Source organism: Synchiropus splendidus, chromosome 3, assembly GCF_027744825.2.
Source record: "Synchiropus splendidus isolate RoL2022-P1 chromosome 3, RoL_Sspl_1.0, whole genome shotgun sequence".
In the NCBI taxonomy this organism is placed as follows: Eukaryota; Metazoa; Chordata; class Actinopteri; order Syngnathiformes; family Callionymidae; genus Synchiropus; species Synchiropus splendidus.
In genome coordinates, this window is record NC_071336.1 from 13,644,160 (window position 1) to 13,665,336 (window position 21,177).

At 42.0% G+C, this 21,177-nt stretch overlaps 2 protein-coding genes across 2 annotated transcripts; both read left to right on the forward strand.

The window, feature by feature from the left end:
- Nucleotides 1–3,969: 3,969 nt before the first annotated feature.
- On the forward strand, nt 3,970–13,097 carry cited1 (Cbp/p300-interacting transactivator, with Glu/Asp-rich carboxy-terminal domain, 1). The gene is made up of 2 exons (XM_053861127.1): nt 3,970–4,167; nt 9,624–13,097. Exon 2 carries the CDS (start codon nt 9,643–9,645, stop codon nt 10,216–10,218), a length of 576 nt encoding a protein of 191 aa, XP_053717102.1. The 5' UTR covers nt 3,970–4,167; nt 9,624–9,642; the 3' UTR covers nt 10,219–13,097.
- A 1,082-nt stretch (nt 13,098–14,179) lies between these two features.
- rps4x (ribosomal protein S4 X-linked) lies at nt 14,180–17,939 on the forward strand. Its single transcript, XM_053859612.1, has 7 exons — nt 14,180–14,230; nt 14,735–14,812; nt 15,155–15,335; nt 15,818–15,915; nt 17,077–17,248; nt 17,324–17,481; nt 17,778–17,939. Exons 1-7 carry the CDS (start codon nt 14,228–14,230, stop codon nt 17,877–17,879), a joined length of 792 nt encoding a protein of 263 aa, XP_053715587.1. The 5' UTR covers nt 14,180–14,227; the 3' UTR covers nt 17,880–17,939.
- Nucleotides 17,940–21,177: the final 3,238 nt, after the last annotated feature.

Below are 21,177 nucleotides of genomic sequence, written 5' to 3' on the forward strand. Positions count from 1 at the left end.
CCCCTTCAGTATCAGTGACGTGGGTTTGGGTAAGTGCAGGTCTAGTTTTGTCTGTGTTCCCTCAGCATTTATTGAAACAGAAAAACTGAGACTCCAAGTATTGTGTTTTCTTCCTGCAATATGCTGTCCGGAAAATGTCAATTTCACATCGCCTGCAGGGTATTCCTGTCATTTCCGCTGATATTTCCTGACAAATTGCATAAACTGTTCAGATTTGTTTTTTCACCGTCATGTCTGTACGTATTTTATCCATCAAATCAAACATGACACCGAGCTGCCCTTTCAGTGACATGTCGAGCGGAGTTATACAACACGAGTAAATCAAATAACTCTGGGATTATTATGAATTTTCTGGCATTCTAAAAATCCCACATTAACCAGCCCTGTGAGCCAACAGATTCTGCGAGGGAACATTTTTGCTCCACATTATGGTGCAGACAGATGCTGGTTGCCAGTGGTGGGCTGCAATTTGTTTTTGGCAAACATCGCTTTTCTCCACTCTCCAGGTTTTTTTCCGACATGGAAATGGAAAACTGCTGGAATCTTGAGGGTTTTGGTTCAAGAGGTCCACATTGCACATGTACTCTGATGACTCCACAGTGTATTTTCTTAAGTTTGAATACTTGAAATACATTTCTGGGTTTCATGAATTAAAATGTCCTTCAATTCATTACAATGATCGTCTTTTGGAGAACTGATGAGCTAAAAGCAAATGTGTAGACAGTCAGCCTAAATTTTTGCTGACACATGTATGTTGAGTGATCAGGCCTTGCTCAACGTGAGGCCCGTGGGCCACGTGTGGCCATTGACAGCCAAAGTAGCCAAGATTTTCATGTCTGAAATATATCTTCCTTTTTTTTTGCTATTTTTTCGTTAGCAGACATTTTCCATTTTATTTCACTCTTTTCTCATCGAAAAAGAAAAAAATCAGGAAGTGAACACACAAAAATAAAAATAACAGGACGTGATAAGCGCACCTTTCTGTCAACTATGTAGTTTACTTTTTATTTATACCTTAGGCTTTTATTTATTTATGATACTAGACTTGGGCTGAGATGTCATTCAGATACGCTGCAACTGTGCACAGAACAAAATTCTCTTGGATAGACTCAAAAGATAAAGTAGTGTATCAATGTAGTGTATTGTACAGTACTAAAATTTGCAAAATGTACAAGTCTTGTGAATACACTATGAAGTGGATTTACAGTTGAGCAGTGTAATGGCTTGGGTGACAAAACTGTCCTGCTCCTAATGCTGTGGAACCTCAAAGTAAATTGTCCCACCGTAATTGTTCCGAGCCAATGCAACCGCAGCCAAACCAGGCATCATATTTGGTTTGATTATTTCATTCTTTTGATTTTTTTTCTTTGTTGTAGTATTTTTTTGACTGTTTACTTGTTTTTAATATAAATAATATAAGTAAGAAATATATTTTGTGAAGTAAAATTGAGCTCTTATTTCTTAAACCAGCTCTCCACTTTTTGGTTAAATATCCAATAATTCATGATGAGTTCTATACTTGCATCTTAAAAGTACATGTAATTTTACACATTCACATATTACACACACGTGTGTTGCCCCATTTCTGACAAAAGGTTTACCTGCAACAGATGCGTGTGTGCGTGCAAGAGTTCCAGGTATTTGTTTTGACATGTTTCAAAAATAGTTGCAAATCTAAGGAGGCTTTCTCAACTGAAGCTGTGATTTGAATATTTAGCCACTTTAAACACACAAAAACCCCATCCTGCGAATGTCCATTCATAATTTCAACAGCCATAAAACACATCTAATGTTTACACTTGCTCAAAGCTACTAAACTTTATGCTTGCAACACCGGTTCAAGTGAAAGTGAAACAAGCGAGTTCTTGTGCGGCTGAACCGGCTGTCAGTCCAAATATTGTTTGTCTGCTAAGATGGAAATCACAAACGGTTTTGTTGGATTTGCATAACGTCTCCTCGCAGTGACAAAGCGTCAGGGGCCTCCGTCTATACATCCTTCTCCTCATCAACATGTGAAGTGTCTCTTGTCAATGGTGGAGGGGATTTACTCGCACAAAAAAGACAGATGCCACCTTTTATCTGCTTAACGGAAGAGAAGCGGCGCACGTGGCACTTGACCGCGCGGCTTATGTTGTTCTGCGTAATGACGTTCTCCTCCCAAAAACCATTGTGAAGGTTGTCGGCGGGTGGAGGGAAAGTGCCCCCATCTCGCCATGAATGAGTCAGTTTCCTTCCACGCTCATTTGGCTTCTGTCATTTGTGAATAAGTGAGAGCCTTCAGAACCTGGTGGAGGGTTTGAGCTGCTCCAGGTGACAGACTTATAAACATTTTAACACTCCAGCAGGCTGATAATGTGACCGTTGAGGCCGAAGAGATGATAGCAAGACGACAGCAGAGCCCTTCGAAAGCTAAAAATATAAAGGCTGAAGGCTCTTATCAGCAGCACAATTGGTGTGAATGTGTTGGCCGTCAGTTGAATTTACAAACATGTTACCTTTAAAATCACTAGTGTATTTAAAAATATTTTGAGAAAAGAAAGAAAAAATCTTGTTACATTTTGTTAAATGTGCAAATTGTGTAATGTTTACACGGCACAACAATATTGTTGTACGGATATTTAAATGACATTTCTCTAAGTGTTAAATTTCACTTTAAACAGCCGCACACAATCGACCTGTCAGCACACAACCATCCGTGTCTCATTGCCACTGTCCACAAGCTGCAGCGTGTAGTTATGCAAAGCAGTTCAGTTTCCCTGTCTGTCTCTCAGACACACACACAAAGACAGAGTGTTCTGAAATGGTCCATTTGATTCTTGATAGTGTTTGCTACAGAACCAGCAACATCTGCTCTACAAAAGTGGCAAATCACAATACCTGGAAACTGGATGAGTTGAAAACATGGAATTGGAATTCCAGCAACCTTGGTGCAGATTATATTATCTATTTTCCTCAATATTAATATGCCTCCAGTTTAGCTCACAAGTGAATAAACAACATTTAGTGCTTGGTTATGTTTGTTTGCCCGTGGGCTAGATCAACTGTAAAATGATGAATGAAGTCTAATAAAATTTTCTGGAAATGTTCATAATAGATTTATTACATTTTGTTTTGGTTACCATCTGGATCACCAACACCCAGCCACTACTTGCCCATTCTGCAGCACAAGTCTGAACTGACTTTCTTACTTGGCTGAAAATGAGCTACTTGGCAGAGATCAATACTCTAAAGTGTTTGTAGAATTCTAATTTTGTTTACACATTTGAACACAAAGTATGCCTTTTTGTGTGTGTGTGTAACTTTGCAAAGTTCTTTGTGTCCGGTGTAAAATAATCCATTTGGAGTGGACACACTTTTAGTGCACTTTTTTTTTTAACTTAAGTCAGTGTGAAGTGCATTCCATTCGTTATAAGAGTTTGTTCTATGAGTTATTCATCAAAACCCAAGGTAGATGTCTGGAATTTGATTAGAATGCAGCTAAATAAATGAACTTAGTATCATAAATTGACAACCGAAAAAAAAGAAAAAGAAAATATAGCCTTAACTAATAAACAATCAACAAATTGTTTTCGGAACGTTGCCAAACATCTAATGGAATTTATCTCCAGCATAAACAAGAGACGGCCAGATTATATTAACATGTAAGTCATGGAACATGAATAATCTATATAATATCACTCATGTGATGAGTCCCAAAATAAATAGTTCTTTGTTTTATTTTTTGGCGCCCTCTGGGATTGCATTCTATTCCAAATGATGGTTAAGTTCTGTTAAAAAAAATGCATTTGTTTATTTCAACTTCCAATTCCTTTTCTCTTTAGCTTTGCAGAAGGGAAGTCAGTCCGGATCCACAGCGATAATCCGGCTCCGTGTGTTGGAACATCACCCAGCATGGGCGCACCGATTGGCCAGTGAGGAGAGAGGGAGAGTGGGTGAGAGAGTGGAAAAGAGGGGAGGGAGAAACAAACTCCTTCTTATTCACTAACAAGTTCATTGAGGAGCTGACAAACCTCCAGAGTCTCAGCGGGGCAGGCTCTCACTCACTTCTATGGACGGCCGACCTCTGTCTGAAGTCAGCTGATTCTTCTCCTCAGCCGCTACTTGGGCCTCAGTGGAGCTGACTCCTGCTGGTGGCTCATCCAAGCTGTGCCAGGCTCCAACCACCAGGTCAGTCAGCCCCTTCTGCTTCTTCCACAGGAGAGACTCGCGCTCCAGCAACTTTCCTCTCCACTCTTCGAGTGTTTACATAACATCCTCAATGAGGTCAAGAGTTTTTATGGAGTTTTCCTGGGAATTCCTGTGTGAGCTCGACTTCTCTGTTTGCTTTGAGATCTAGTGGAGGCTGACTAAAAACATTAGCAGAAACACAATCCTTCCACAAACATTGGTCTCTGTAGGTGCTGCAGATGTTTCCAGATGTTGGAATTCAGTGACAAATTATTCATATTTAAGTCAAGCGTTCATCTTAATTTGACGCGTATTGAGATCATCAATTGGGATATTTTGGCTCTGCAATGCTGAGCGTGTCATGCTGGGGGAACATATGTCGGGTTTGTGTGTGAGCGTCGGGGTGGGGGTGTTTGTAATCATTTAACAGTGTGATTCAACAACTGTAACTACCAGATCTTCTGCCACTATATGCTCCTTTTCTATTGGTAAAAATAGGAATAGAGATGTCAAAATTGCAAACAGTGTTTTCATGACAACCTTAAGAAAGAATGCGGAGAATTTGTGTTTTGTTTTTTTTGTTTTTTTGTCATCCAGCTTTGCTTCCAATTGATCAAAACGTATTGTATTTACAGTTCAAACATTAACACCTGATTCTTCATGTTCTTGAGTTATATTTCACACAAGGTTGAACTGGGTGCTCAAAAAGATGAATGACTCATGGGTGGTGTGTGATAAGGGGCTTGTGTTTTCGATGGCGCTGGTTTGTTTATGTTCAAAATAACTTAAAAGGTTGTGAACTGATTTAGATGACATTTCCTGGAACAGTGTGAAATGGGACAAGGAACAAGTATCCGGATCATCCATGGATGTCTGGATCTAGGAATTTTTGAAAGGATTCTTTAACATTTGGGAGATAGGAACGTATTCTGCATTTTGTGCCAGATTGGCATTTGGATCCAGGATACTGGATTGTGTTGGGCTGAATTGCTGTGCGGAGGTTTGCACTGAGGGAGCCCTCAGTGCTTTTCTAACTTTTATCCTCAATAGTGAAATTCAGATAAAATTCATCACCTTTTTTCACATCTGAGCATCTCACGTGGCCCAGAAATAAGGACATTGTTTCATGAAGCCTCATCAGCCCTGAGCACTTTAGCAACATGCTGTGTGATGCTATAAACCACTGTGTTTTGAAATATCCAAGCATCTGAATAATGAAGTGGGAATCCATGAATCACATCGTGAAATGCTGATCAACAGCCATAACCGATGTGGCTGTGTCATTGTCACAGATGATATTTCATTTTCCCAATCTCAGTCAACCATATAAAACTTGATGCTCCATTAATCAATAGTAGTCATTCTGTGTCAAATCCTACCCAAGTTGTCAGTTATGTAACTATGCTCTCAAAGCAAAACAAGGGCTAAATGGGCCATCTGAGCGCCCAGCTTTACATAATTTGAATGATTTTTCCATAAACACAAGGGTGCGGACGGAGAGCTTGTTTGGAACTGGAACTTAATCTCCTTAAAGCTTTTTCAGGTGAAAGTAAAGAGTGATGCTGTGATAGTTATATATACTGCTTTACTACTTTATTCTCCGACGGCCCTTCAGAAACCAGAGGCCTGGTGATAACAGTCTCAGTAAAGACAGTGTATTATCTGAGCAGCCATTAACTAGGCGTATTGTTGGGGCCACTGATCTGGTTCAGGGAGCAGAATTTCATTGCTGCTAATTAAAAATAAATGCCGAGCAGTCGGTGGCCAGGACAGCAGCCTAGACTGCTAATAAAACCGTTTACAGTCAAGCTAAGCTGGGCCCCGATTCCACAGTCCAATAAAAGTGTGGTGGAGGAACACAATGAGTCAGGTCAGCTGTGAACAGGAAAAAACATTGGAGCTGTTCCAGCAGTTCCACACTGCATCCTTCCGCGCTCCAACGTCACGCCCCTCAGAGAAGACAGGCTTTTTCCCGACTTCAGCCGTCCGTGCAACAATGGAGGGTTTTATGAGCCATTACTTTCTTTTCGCATAAAACTTTAGTCTTCATAAATAGACATCTTTTGTTTAGAACAACTTGAGGTGAGAAAAAAAGAGTCTTTTTACGACCAACTTGTAAAACAGCGGAGAGAAATGGCACTTGATCCGATGGACGTTTGTTTCTCTACAGAAAAACAATGCAGTCACTAAACACAGTTACATCTGTGGAGGCTTTTGTGGAGCTCACGTAAATTGACTGGGAAAAACAGAACTATAGTGCTTTCTCTCATCAACAGAAGACGTCAATTCAAAAACAACCACTTTGGTATTTTTTGGCTGCCAGCAAACCTCATGCATGACCCAAAACTGATCTTCGAGGACAGATAAACAGGCCATTATTACGTGTATTATTGCTATATTTGCACTTGTAACATCAACATGCCAAAAGCATTTCTTTCCGCAAGTTGACATTTAAAGTGACTCAACACAAGTAACTACTGGCAACAGTATTGAACAAGTATGTGTTCGCTGACGTCGTAAAGATTCCAGTCATAAAACAGAACAAACACAAGAAGCTCCCTTGCTGAGGGAGTCAAAAGCATCCAAAACTTAAACATAAAATTGGCACCAGATGTGGGGCTTATTTGAAATGATTGGTCGGCCGACCTAACATTTATCTGCTCGTAACAAAATTACTCTGATTGAATCAGGAATAAAATCCAGCCCAACCAGACTCTATTAGGTCTGCATGATCAATTCAAAGAATTCGGAGAGACACACACTGAATAGGAGGCCTGTAAGAATGTGTTACATAAAGAGAGGGAGAACAAACTGAGGCCTGTTCCCCTTTGGACTTTTTCCCCCCTCAAATGAGTATTTGAAATAGATAGTTGTTACAAGAACCAAAACATCATTTTCATTCGGCGGTTTTCTGTCATGAGAAAATCAAGTGATTACTTTACTCACTAAATCTACTGCCAAAATTGAAATAATGGATTTATCAGACGGCTGAATCACTCGAGTATTGTGGTAAAATATTTTATCATTAAAATGTTTAAACTTTCTTTTAGATTGCATATAAACAGCTAAGACTACTCTGGTATATGTGTTCTTGTTTTGTTTTTGTTTTTTTAACAAGGTGAAGCAGATTTTTTTTGTGTTATTAGAGCATGAGTGTGAGTGGTGAGAGTAGTTTTTGGAAGTTATAATGGCAGCCATTTCTGATAATGCCACGGGCTGGATGTGGCCCATGGGCCATGAGTTTGATTTCCCTGTTTTACATGAATCCAAGAAGATGTAAAATATTAAATGTTGGTCATAATTTTGCCATCGATCTAACAATATTCTATGTGAACAGCTAGTTTTACAAAGTTCCGGTGAGGGAACTGAGCTCTCATCACCAATGGGATGCACCACAATAAGCTGAGCTGTTAGTTTCTTGTCTGACGAAATATAGGATCTTCCTGAGGTGGAAAACTGATTTGTCCAAATTCCTCTCTTCCTCACTTCAACACTGTTGACCTTCTACTCCCAACAGGATTAGACCAAAGAAAAACATTGACAAATCTAAGTGGTAATTACTATTTAACTATTTTGGATCTATTAACTAAGAGAGTCTGGTACTGTTTACGGAAACTGCTTTGACTGCGCATTTGTCCTGTGCGACCCCATAAGTCACGACGTTCGGTCCTAAGACTGCATATGTTTCCTGCTGTTTGTTTGCGTCTCCTGGACTGAATGTGCTGGACAGGCTGTTGAGCAGAGACGCCGTGTGCTGCCTGGCCCTGACAGTAATCAGTTGATGAATAATGAACACACACAGACGCAGACTCGCAGTCCTGACACTGACAGCTGTTTGGTATCTTTGTGTGCGTTAACTCTATCAGTGCAGTGCAGCTGCATGCCTGCCTGTTGCAATTACGCTCCGGCTAAATAAGAGCCAGTGCTGAGAGCGGGGGGCGTGTTTGAGACAGTTGGAAGTGGGGGTGCTGTAGCATGGGGTCTGTGTGGGGACCTACAATGTAAAGATGACTGGGGGAGAAGAGATTTGCTCGCCATCTCACCTTATAAATGCTCTCAGGATCCACATGCTTGCGTGTCTTGCCATGTGACCCCACCAAATCCTCAAAGGCTCTGTTGTGCTAACACACACGCGCTCACACATTTTGACCCATAATCATTCTCAAACCCCACTGGTACCCACCGCCCCACTTCCCACCACCTTCTCACGGTTAATTTGCTGCTCAATAGGTCAGGAGGAAAGGCAGACATCAAGCGAACACACACACTCTCTGGTTGTGACGCGCGGCCGTCCAGGCACCAGGGTGGACTTGTACATTTCCCAGACGGCTCTGACTTCACTTATTCATGGGGTCACAAGAACGCAAGTAAATCTGCTCTTAAGTCAACAACGCCTTTGTTGTTGTGGTCAGAAGAAAACCTCGTGTTCGGCAGGAAATTCCATTAAAAGATCACTTGGGTTATTTGTCATCGGCTATTCAAACACAACGGCAGCCAGAACAGTCACAATCACTTCTCCTTGCTGAGTGCTGAAAACATTTATTCAAAAGAAAGAATCTTTAGAACAAAGAAGAGAAGACAAATTTCTGATCTGCACGGAAATAAACTTGCAAACGATTATGTGCTGTGCAGTCATTGATTTTTTTTTTTTTCTCCATAAACTACTGACTCATGAAGCTTCTTAAATCCATGGAAGAGATCAGCATGCGGCCAATCTGCCTAGTGAAGAACAGAGCTGCTGTAATGAAATAGAAGAAATACATTTGACCATCAGATTGTTGGTTCGTGGAACCGGGCAGTTGTATGATAGACGTGTTTGAAATGGTGAGCTTGAAAGAGAGCTCCCTGAATCCATGCCCTTTGTGACCCAGAAAGTGAAATCTGCTTTAATGCTTTTGGTTCACTTCAGAGTTCAACAGGCAATTATCCAACAACAAGAGATTATAAATCAATAAGTACTGCCCCAGGGGAGAAGAAGAAAATGCATGGATGCAAATGGAATTTCATAAAATGGGATGGAATATGTAGACTATCATGGATATCAGATTAATAGGTAAACATGATTTTTTTTTACCTTCAGCTTTGACTGTTTACTTTTTGTTTCGCTCTGTTTGATCTTTTTCCATGAAAATGACTTGGACCGCGATGGTGTTGTTCACACTATCTTGGATTCCTGTGCCATTGACCCCAGTGGTTGCAGAGTGTAACCTCTGGCTATATGTCGCCCATAAGAAAGCAATATCTCAACTTCCTGTTTTTGAAGTTCTTATTGGAGCCCGGCTTGAACTTGACTCCTGTGTTGCAAGATGTAATTTGACCAAGGATCCTTGCGGAATATTTGTCTAATCTTTAACGGCATCCAGCCTTGTTGATGTCACCCAAACATCAGCTAATGCCATTTATCTCTTCCTGTATTCTGAGTCAAGACATTGCATAACTTATACTCTCTCCCACAGGCTTTGGGTTTTCCTGGTGATGACCTCACTGCTCTTCCCTGTCAACGCCCACGCTGCGATGAAGGACCTATCCTCTTCTTCCTCTCCTCTTAGCTCCCTGCTTCACTATCCGAACTCCAAAACAGCCATCGTGCCCTTTTCTCCATCTGCTGGTGCCGGCTCTTCACCTGGGTCAGCGCTGACGTCCTCGCAGCATTCCAAACCGCAGCCCTTCTGCCTTCAAACTGGGCCACATCTCATCGCCAGCATGCAGCTGCAGAAGCTCAACTCGCACTACCAAAACCTTGCCGGTGCTTCTGCTGGACATCTGACGCCTGGTGCTGCTCAAAGGGGATTTGGTGCCTCTCCACTCGGGCCTGGAAACCAGATCCTGGGGCCTTCTGGAGGTCTTGGAGGGGGAGGGGTGGGCGTTGGCATCGGCATGGGAAACCAAGGCCCCGGTTCAAGTGGATTAATCGACTTTGAGCCTGTGGATGAAGAAGTGCTCATGTCTCTGGTGGTGGAGTTGGGTTTGGACCGAGCTAATGAGCTGCCTGAACTCTGGCTGGGACAGAATGAATTTGACTTCATGTCAGATGTTCCGGCTGGTTGTTGACCTGAAAGAAGAATTGTGCCATGGGTTAGTGGGGCCTAAAGAAAGGAGACTCCCTCTGTCTACTTTTCTGAGTAGATTGTAAGAGGCAGCAGAAAAGGAACTTGGTGTTCAGGAGATTTTAGAAGTGCTCTCTTGTTTCATCTTTGATTCCTCTTTGGAAGTGAAAGATTTACTTTGAACTGTCTGCTAATGGCTCTTGAATGAAACCAATTGGTTAGGATCTGATTTCTTTTGCGTCGGACTTCATTTACTTTAGATCCATTTAACAAATGAAAGCATGGACAGGGTCTAAGTGGTTGGACGGACAGACGCTGCTTGACTTGCTTGTCTTCATGGCAGAATATTAAGTAACAGGCGAAGCAGGGGAGACTTTTTTAACTGTCAAGCTCAACTCGATTTCACCGTTGCATCGTATGATTCTACACATCGAGAGAAATTAATGAGCAACATGACATCATTGGACACGGGAGTCCATGTTTCCTGTTTTCTTGATGGACAATATTAGAAGACCGGTCTCACGGGAAAGACAGTACTGTCTGTTGCCTTCACAAAGACACTGTTTGTCTGAAACCTTTCTATCTCGATGTGCGCCTCTTTCTTTCTCTCATTCTTTGAATCCACTTCAACCAGTTGTGTTCACAGAAGATGTTATTTAAGACACTGTGTGATACCCATCAGCACTCAAAGACAAGGAGCACTTCTGTGGCGTGTCCATGATCACGACTTCTTCTCTGAACATAATGGACTAGATCAAGGCATGGGAGCGATATTAAAGCTCGTAGTGTATGAATGGACCAACTTGTGTCGAACCAGAGCACAGCAGTCACCAGTTGTCAGTTTTGTTCTGTGATTCCCCGATTCACTTTCTCAACAATCTTCTTTACCTACACATTTTTGGACAAACTGAAAACAGGAAAATGCTGATAATCTTTGAAGTTTGGATCCAGGCACTGTTTGCTCAGCCGCCTCAGAGGTTATTGCCACCACTCGTCCATAAGATAAGAAAGCTTTGTTAGTTTTATCTTGAGCCTGTTTGCTGGACTTCACTCTGCTCACACACATCAGGGTACGCAGATGTTTCCGAAAATACTTTCTGAAATGGCTTATCTGAGGTTATCTAAGATTAGCTAGTCTTCACCAATAGCATTATGCTGGCGAGAAAGCGGGGCTGTTGGATTTTATTGAAAGTCAAAACAGGCATATCATTACAATCTTGTCGTTGTTTGACTGATATAATCTGTGCAAGGTGTCTGTTGTACGTCCAACACTCAACTGAGGCCTTACACGATGCATTGTTTATGTCCCACTTTTCAACCCAGATTTAATTCAAAACCCATGAAAAAGACAGGTGTGGCTTCTTTATCCTCCAAACATGAGTTGTTTGGGGCTCGCTTGAAAACAAACCGCAGCCATCGCCTATAGGCTCTTTAGGTTGTCAGGCTGCCGATGGAGGCGGTGTGGATGGCGGTTTGACCTATATGCGCTGCCGTAACAGGAGACGAAGGTTGAAATCTGCCACGACAACAAAGGCCTTTCACCCGGCGTTATCTGTCATCTGGACATTGTGGGTTCACCCGACCACATGCAAAACCACACACATACACACCTGTAGGGGTATATGGTTCTCCACACAACACACCTGTATCCACTAATTTCATGACATGGTTAAAGACAAACTCTATTCAATAGCAGGGATGGAAACTCCAGCACAGACAGCAGCCTGAGGATGAGGTTACAGGAGTGAAACAAGAGCCCTGAAACAGGCGTTTGTTGAGTTCTGGGCCTTAAATGCTGTACTTAGCAAGACATCAGGTGGTGTAAAAGTGAAAGGGATCAAGCAGACAAATTCATTATGGTTCTCACATGATAGAATAGCCCACCACTGCAGATCAACATAAATGTGTCGGTCATTGACAGCTGAAGAAGAAGGCAGAAGGCCATCAGTGTATCAGACTCCATAATCTACGACTGTCTAAATCTGACACATTCTATACTTTAAGTAAAACACATGACAACCACTTCATGTTCTTTTTAAGGATGATGGATGGATTACTCGTGTGGTCAAACCTTCCAGATCATCTTTCCTCCTTCTTGTAAGCATCCAATGTTTTGAGCTCCAGCCTTCATCGCAGCAGGGTGAATGTTATTTTTCGGGATGAACCCCTGAGAAGCCCCCCTCTTCTCCTTCCTCTGCACCCTGAGAAGATGTCTGAAGACATTCATTTCCTTTTTTTATTGTTTTTGAAGATTAACCCTGTGAACCACGGTGAATTTGACCTGTTTTGACCAAACATTTACTCGAGCTGAAACACTATTCCTTCTGAGGACCAAATACTTTAGAGCAACAAGAGGAACCAGATCAAACTGCAATCTAAATGTCTTGATTCTACACAAAAATATATTTGTTTGTTTTATAGATATTTCATTTTTAACACAGTGTTCACGGGGCTTCATTTTTTTTTGTTTCTGTTTGACTTGAGACTAGATTTGGATGTTCCATGTCAGGACTCTCCTGCAGCCGCACTGTCATAAAAAAAAACAAAAAAAAACCACACACATCACAAGTCATAATTTGTCTAAAGGCAGCAGTTGACACTTGTTCCCAAAACAGTTGTAAAAATAATTTCTCGATGAATCGCATGCTTTACTGAACCAGACTTACACCCCATAATTCATGCCTGTATGTCTTTCATTTTTGGCTCTGTTCATGGTTTATGTCCTTGTGTCTTGTCTAAAGATGAATGAATATTAATCCGAGATGATTCTTAAGCACTTTTCCTTCACCGGCTCTCACTTGTACATCTATATGAATATGTAAATGATTGAGATCATATTGTGAGATACTTGTATTTTTGTTACGGCTCTATGTTTGGAGTAAAATAAAGAGTTTAAAAGTTATAAGGCTTCAATGTGTTTTTGTGTGTGTGTGTTTTCTTCATGTGGTCCTGTAGCAGAGGATAAAAATCAGCATTAAATCGAATAAATACTCTTTTGTTGTTTTATTTACAAAAAGAAATGACAAAAGACGTTGAGGTAGTACTTTTAATGAACGATAATTCTGTTTTGATGTATTTGACCTTTTTAATCGTTAACCACACGAAAGATTTGCCATTTATGAGGTTAAATTTAAAATTATATTTTTAGCGCAATACTGCATCCTGCTGGTGGTAGTCGGGAGTTATTTGTATTATTTAATATATCAATCGTGTTAATGCAATGCAAAATTGTAACCATAATACTGACGTGACCAGGTAAATACATACAGGTAAATGGCTAACGAATCCAATATAAATGATGATGGGGTTTCGTAAAGCAGACATAGAATGACAAGACGTTACTCGACTAGGACATCTAGTGGTGACTCCAATACTTGCTTTCTTATTCACTTTTCACATGGTCTCTAACTTTCGTTTTTTTGATTTTTTTTATTTACATAATCTCTCAATGGTGTCACAGGGGTCCGGTAGCCAGTTTAGTTCAGATTTCTAACCCCCATCATTGAAATCCATTTTGCTCTGTTCTTACTTCCTAACTCAAGCTGCTTGTATGAAGTGGGTATGAGATAAGTTCAGCTATGCAGCCTGTGAGATTTATCGTCGGAAAATGTATGAGGCATATCTTCCCTGGCTCACGCCTTCAGTCTGGTCAGGAAATGCCAATGTTGCAGACACAGCGTGGTTGTGTTTACACTAGTAGACAAATCTGCTTCACGCATCTTCTGCCAGACTGATGCACACATGCCATTTCATCTGACAATATCTCGGCCTCCATGAGGAGATGTACTTGGGACTTCAACCCAGGAATTGTCAACTTCCGAGTATAATCATCATTTCGAGTGCCGTAGTGCCGCATGATGTTTACCATAAAATTAAGTTGAGTGTTGCTGTCAATAGAAACAACAGAAAGAAAAATTGCGCTTTTGGACATTTTGTCCTCTGCCGGCTCCCGTCCTTCTGCTTATCATTGTCTACCGGAAGTGAGGAGGTCCTTTTCCCCCGCAGACTCCAACATGGTGAGCTGAATTTGTGATGGTTCCTCTGAGAAATAATCATCTAACATCCCTTTATGGCTACAAGTTATTAAACAAACATTTACCGTGGTGTATTATATTACTTCTCGTCATACGATACATGTATAAATTGATGTTGGCTCCTTCAGTAATGTGTGCTAATTGATGATCCGAACATAGTGTTGGCATCGGCTAAACGCTAGCTTCGTAGTTGCTGGCTGTAGATGGGCCGCATGGGTGGATTCTAGTTCTGACCAATTGATTCACTGTCAGTTAGCTGAACTTACTTTTTGTATGAACATTTTCTGAAAGTGGTACCTACTGCAGAGGTCGAAGTGTTAGACGGCCGGCCGGCTCTGCCGTCTAGCTAGCCCGCTAGGTTTGCTGCACCGCTAACAGCTATCATAGTGGACATCATGTTTGGAAGTCCTTCAGTTTTCGTGGCCATTGCTTCTGGTTTAAATGTTCTTTGAGCTATTTTGAGCGGGTTGTTTATCTTCTCTCCAGGCAAGAGGACCGAAGAAGCACCTCAAGCGCGTCGCAGCGCCCAAGCACTGGATGCTTGACAAGCTCACCGGAGTGTTTGTAAGTATTGACGGTTTGTGAAATGCCGTTATTGCAAGTTGTGAATGCTCAACATGAGTAGGTGATGTATTGGGATTACTATGTGTATTAATGTCTCACATGCATCGTTATCTGTCATCTTAGTTCTGTATTATGAGTTTTCACACTGCCCACATGTTAGGGGTTATTTTTCAGAAAGTTGGTCTAAAGTTTGATAGTGATAAGTTGTCTTAAAATTGTCTTATTTTCAACACTGGTGTTTTATTTTCATTAAATTCATGGTCTGTTTCAAATTCAGTGGGAGTTTTGCTGAGTCTAAATTATTCCGGTAGTATATCTACTAACATGTGTTCTTCCTGAAAGGCTCCTCGTCCCTCCACCGGTCCCCACAAGCTGAGGGAGTGCCTGCCCCTCATCATCTTCCTGAGGAATCGCCTCAAGTATGCCCTGACTGGAGATGAGGTGAAGAAAATCTGCATGCAGAGGTTCATCAAGGTTGACGGCAAGGTCCGCACTGATGTCACCTACCCCACTGGGTTCATGGGTAAGCCTCTCAGCATTTCTTCAGAATCCATCTGTGGAAGCATGGTGATGATAGGAGGCTTATTTATTTTATTTTTTGCCATATTTTGTACTAATGCACCTGCTAATAATTTGTTGCATTAGCGCAGGTGTAACAAAACTGTTCAAGAAAGGGTGGTAGTGGATGTGAGTTTGTGTCCCAGCCAGTCAAGCACTTGCAGGTGTCTGAAGACTGCCATCAGTTGCTTTTCTGTCATCTGCAGCTTCATTTGACCACCCACTGTGCCCCTTTCTGCAACAGTATGGTTACTCCATTATCCCACGATTTGGGATTTCTTTCATTTCATTCCTCTCTTTACGTAGATCAATAAATCTGTGGTACGTTGACAGTAAAGCTGATTTTGTTGGATGTGGTTTGTTTAGCAAAGGGCTGTTTGAGGTAGTTTTGGGTTGGTAAGATGGAAAATTTTTAAGAAGGTGACACCTTGTTTTCTTTTAATGTAGATGTGATCAGCATTGAGAAGACGGGTGAGCACTTCCGTCTGATCTACGATGTCAAGGGACGTTTCACTGTCCACCGCATCACTGCTGAGGAGGCCAAGGTAAATATTGTGACTGAATTGACTCTGCTGCACGTGTGTTCTCTCTGAGGTCGCTATGTTTCCGGCTCCATTTTGTCTTGAGTTGATGTATATTTCAAATTAAAGAGGCCAAGCAGTGTCGCAGCACAGTAATGCAGTTTCACCCCTTGAAGGCAGCAGCTATGCCTTGCTAATTTTTGACAGTCGGCTGTTGAGAGAGCTGCTAGTTGTGTGGGCCTGATTAAATGCTTGGTGGGGTTAAAATTTCGTCTCCTGGTTTCTTTTTCATTATCCTCCAATTTGACTGGTTCTTGTCCCCACACTGGAAATGACTGCTTCATCATTCAGCACCTAGCAGTTGGAATAATGCGTAACAAATCTGGGCTCACCGAGCTTTTTGCTACTCCCAAGGAGACTGGGCATTGTGAAGGGCGATCCTCCTAAGGCACTGATCACATTATTGATAGGGATTGATTGCTACAATAGTGTGCGTCTATTAGGACGGCCAACTGAATAGTAGTTACTCGGGTGTAGTTTTCACTACTGCAAGTATTTTCTGAATACAACTTTGCTTTTGTCTGGTTTTATTATACCTGCAGCGATGTGAGACTTTCAATTCCATATTGGGTTGGTGAACCAGAAATGTGCTTTGAGGTCTGGCACAGTTTGTGAAAATGCAATGTCCTCATTTCTTCTGCACAATGTCGCATCTGAATTCGGATGAAAAAAAGTTTTGGCTTGCAGTAACCAGACTAATCTATATTGTACAAACAAGGAATTGATTTGGAAATGCACAATTACTGCATTGATGCAGCATGTGTTGGATTGACTTGATCTACATGATATTTATTTTTTAGAATCTGTCCTTTTCTTGCCGTCTGCAGGGATATTCATTTCATATATCTGAAAATAAATTGAACTGTAAATGACCTTTTTATGTTCTTCATAAAGAGTCAAAGTATTCTAAACGACCATGATGGTAAAATGATTTTCACATCACCTTTTGACAGGCTATTTTGCTTTTACTCAAATAACACAACATCGCCTGCTAAATTAAGTGTAGCTGTAGCTTGCGATTGTGATTTGGCAACGCTCTGTAACGACTCAATCGCTGTGGGAATATGTCGAGCGCAAAACCTGTGTAAGCATCAGTGCTTTTTCTGAACTGGTATGTCTTTGCAGTACAAGCTGTGCAAGGTGAAGAAAATAATCATTGGCACCAAGGGAATCCCCCACCTGGTGACCCATGATGCCCGCACCATCCGCTACCCTGACCCCCTCATCAAGGTCAATGACACAGTCCGCATCGACTTGGATAGTGGCAAAATCACTGACTTCATCAAGTTTGATACTGGTGGGTTCAAATGATTGCAGATGCACGCGATATGGGGTGCAATGACTTTCCTAACCCTCTCATTGTTCTTTCCAGGTAACTTGTGTATGGTGACTGGAGGCGCTAACTTGGGGCGTATCGGTGTCGTCACCAACAGGGAGCGCCACCCTGGCTCCTTCGACGTTGTCCACGTCAAGGACAGCACTGGCAACACCTTCGCTACCAGGCTGTCCAACATCTTCATCATTGGCAAGGTGAGCACAGGGCCAGGCAGGCTCGGACGGGTTAGCGGTTTTGTAACCGGGAGGATGAGATGTTTGTGGAACTTGGCTAACTCTTTGTTTTTGATCGTTTTATTTAGCTTTTCAGCCAAAGTGACTCATGATGGTGTTAATCCAGTTGTAATTTGAGTTGATGAGAACAACATTGATAAGTTTTCATTATACTGCCCACTGGGAGAATAAATAGCATCCTGTGAAGTAGTCTTTTGTAGAATCCCCGCTTTGATCATTCCAGACCTTTTCACCATCTCACCGCCTCTCTTGTCCAGGGCAACAAGCCGTGGGTATCCTTGCCCAGAGGAAAGGGAATCCGTCTGACCATCGCCGAGGAGAGAGACAAGAGGCTGGCCGCCAAGCAGGGCAGCAGCTAAACTGGCCGCAAGTTGGATGCCAGAGATCTGGTTTTCAAATAAACTGTTATTTACAAAACATTCTACTCGTCTGATTTGTCATTGTGTTCATTACCGTCTAGTGTCTGTGGTCCAAATGTTTGTGTTCACTATTTGAACTGATCTAATTCATTCCTCCCTATGTTGTATGGCTCTGCATACAACAGATGTCCTCAAATCCTCCCGTCATCCACCTATTTGTGTGTCCACTTCGGCCCATATGGTGACTGCTGTGATGCGGTCTGCTGCTCCTCAGACCTGCTGCTGAACACACCAGCTGAGAGAAGGGCACTCCTCCCTCGTGACTGTTGAGCACATGACGCATGCAAAACATAGTAACAAGCATATGTGGGATCACTGTGAGTCTGTCTCCATATGCTTTAAGTAAATATGCTTTAGTCTAAAATGGCTGTTACCTTGCAACTCTGAAGAACCATAAAGTGCGACCTGCAATTATTAGAGAATCAATGTCAATGTTTCACATTTGCAAAATTCTTTAACAAACTTGCCAGATACTTGAAACTATCTGAAATAAGGGGTCACATGGCATCAGTCTGCTCTCTTGCTTATCTCATCACACTGAATCAAACATTGCATGTGTCTCAGCTGCCTTATGAGTCAGTGGTGCCATTCCCTCCTGGTCGCTATAGAAAACCCTGTGAGATCAGATGTGGGTCAGAGCTTCTGACCCTGTCGTCTAGTCAGAAATATGCAGTCGGTGAAGTCATTCAAAAAGGCCTGACGATCAAAAAAAGTTAAATAGGTCACGTTTTCAACAGACTTCAACATTTTAAAGTAAAAAAAAGCCCATTACAGAGAAGCTCGTCTGAACATAGCCATCAGATTATGTAAGAAATGAGTAATGTGAATCATAATCTTATAAGAAAGTGATTCGTAAGCACAGCTTCCTCACAATGCACTACTTTTCTAACTTTCAGATGCCCAATCTGTTTTCAAGCATTTTCAACAGGACTAAGTGTAGATTTTGTTATAAGCAATACACACACGGTCAAGTAACCACTGCTTAGTCCTGTTCAGTGTTGCAGGGAGTCGCTGCAGCCGATCCCAGCAGTCATTGAGCGAGAAGCGGGAATACACCCAGTCCATGGCAGGGCACACACCACTCACACCAAGTCATTCACCTGCAACTGAGGGATCCCAAGATATTCCTGAGCCATAGTGGAGATCCATTTCCCTTCTTAGTCCTCTGTGTGACCTGGCAAGTGCAGGGTCACCTGACTTGAGATTCCATGCCAGAGGCAGTGGTCATTGACAAACATTTTCGTAAATATTGTCCGGCCCAACATATTGGAGACGACCCCATCACTCTGTGCATCACTTCTGTAGTCTCCTGCCATCTGAGAGAAGGCTGAGGAGTCTCCAAGCGAGGTCCAGCGGAGTGAGACGTCTTCAACCATCAGCTTGTTGAGATTACAGGTGTCTTTGCTAACATCTAACCTCCACTATTGGCCTGAGGGAAATGCAATTTCAATGCTTGACAAAATCAAATCTTCCATCACGTACAGTAACATAGTAATTCCAACTGTTTTCATCTTGAATGAATAGGGTTCCTCAGAGGCCACTCTGACCCTTAACTCTACACCAACACACTGCAGTTATCGGGCTTGTGGTATAAACGTTTCTGATGGTTTCTTCACTGCCTGAAAAGACTTGAGACCTAAGGTAGAATGTCTGGGGGTATGGCGGAGCGTGCGGGGCAACACAGGACTGGATTTAAACAATGAGCTCAGTCATTGAGTAGGGAATGGTAGGGGTGAGGGGTGCAGATGTTTCTAATCAATAGCTTCCATGTGATCGACTGGCGACTGACGGACGTTCGTAAGTGCCACTATACCAGCTTTAAGTCCCAACAAACCTCAGTTGACAGGAAGGTTGCTGTGGCAACAGAGTGGCTCTAAGTCAAGGCAGCAATATGGAGCCTGTATAGATGATGTAATGCAGCCGCACCCTTCTCCTACAGGTTTTTGTTGCACGTAGAAGTTCATGGTTTAGTTTCAACTGCCAACACACAGACACACACACACAGTTCATGTTGAAATTCCTCCACTGTCTCCCCCCCTCCCCTCCGCACCAACAACAGTCTTCATGAGCAAAAACATTTAGGTAGGCCAAGTTCATGTCTGGGAGGGGCGGCTAAAGGGGGCCCCATGGGGCGCAGGTCCAGATGTGATTTCGGGGAGGGGTGCGTTGTAGAGCCACGACTCTCGGCTGAGAAAGAAACACAGTGAATCTGAAAGTCCCGAGAGTTCATTATGAGTTCAAGAATTCATTTCTAGTTTCACGTCTCTTCACTCAATACTGGATTGATGAACGACGCTCGGAACTCAGCATTAATGAATCAAACAAACAGTGCAAAATCAAAATGTTCTGAAGAGCTGAGAAGTTCATATTACGTTTGATATTCTACATTGATACAAACAACAGGAGGATGAAACTTCAGAGCCAAATTCGCTTTAATAAAATGCTGTAGTGCCTGAAGACAACAGATCATCTGCTCCTAAGTGAAATGAGACATTGGCTTGGCTTCTTATGCCACCATTTTCTTTTGAACCTTTTAAGCTCTTGTCATTTTAATATCATCATATTTAAAAAAAAATCCTGCTTACCTTTTCAGTCAAGCCATTTCAGCATATTGTGTCTCACAGTACAGTAAATTCATAAAAAAAGACAAAGACTACATTTTGGCTGTCATGCAAACAGAACAGCTGGTTCATATTCAGAGCTGTTTTAGGTCCTAGCATCTGTAAGAAAATACAAATGAGAGACAATCTCACAGCAGGTCCTGGCTCAGTGCTGAGGCCTCCCTCTATTGGACATGCAGCACGACTGTGCAATTCCTCCTATATGCAATATTATGTCTTTATTTTTATATGTGAACACACTGTAAATGCAGTTTAGATGGTTCTTTTTATTTACACTTAGTAGTATATATTATTATGTCTTTATTTCTATTTTCATCTTGCATGTTTGTTGAGTTGTAACATTCCATGTTACCCACTCTCTCTGTTTTCTTTATTACTCTTTTATTTTGAGCAGGAGTTGTGGTTGTAACAAAAACGCCATTTCCCCCCACATAAATAAAGTGATTCTGAGCAGCAGTATTCTACTTTGCGATGGCCAAGCTTCTCTCCCACTTTTTTGTTGGTGAAATATAAACAGCGAAAATGTTGTCTCTTCAATGGTCACAGGGAGAAGTTCTCTGAGATCCAGTGAGATCCATGGATGCTCTTTCAGCATTTTCAAGATCTCGCTGAGTCTG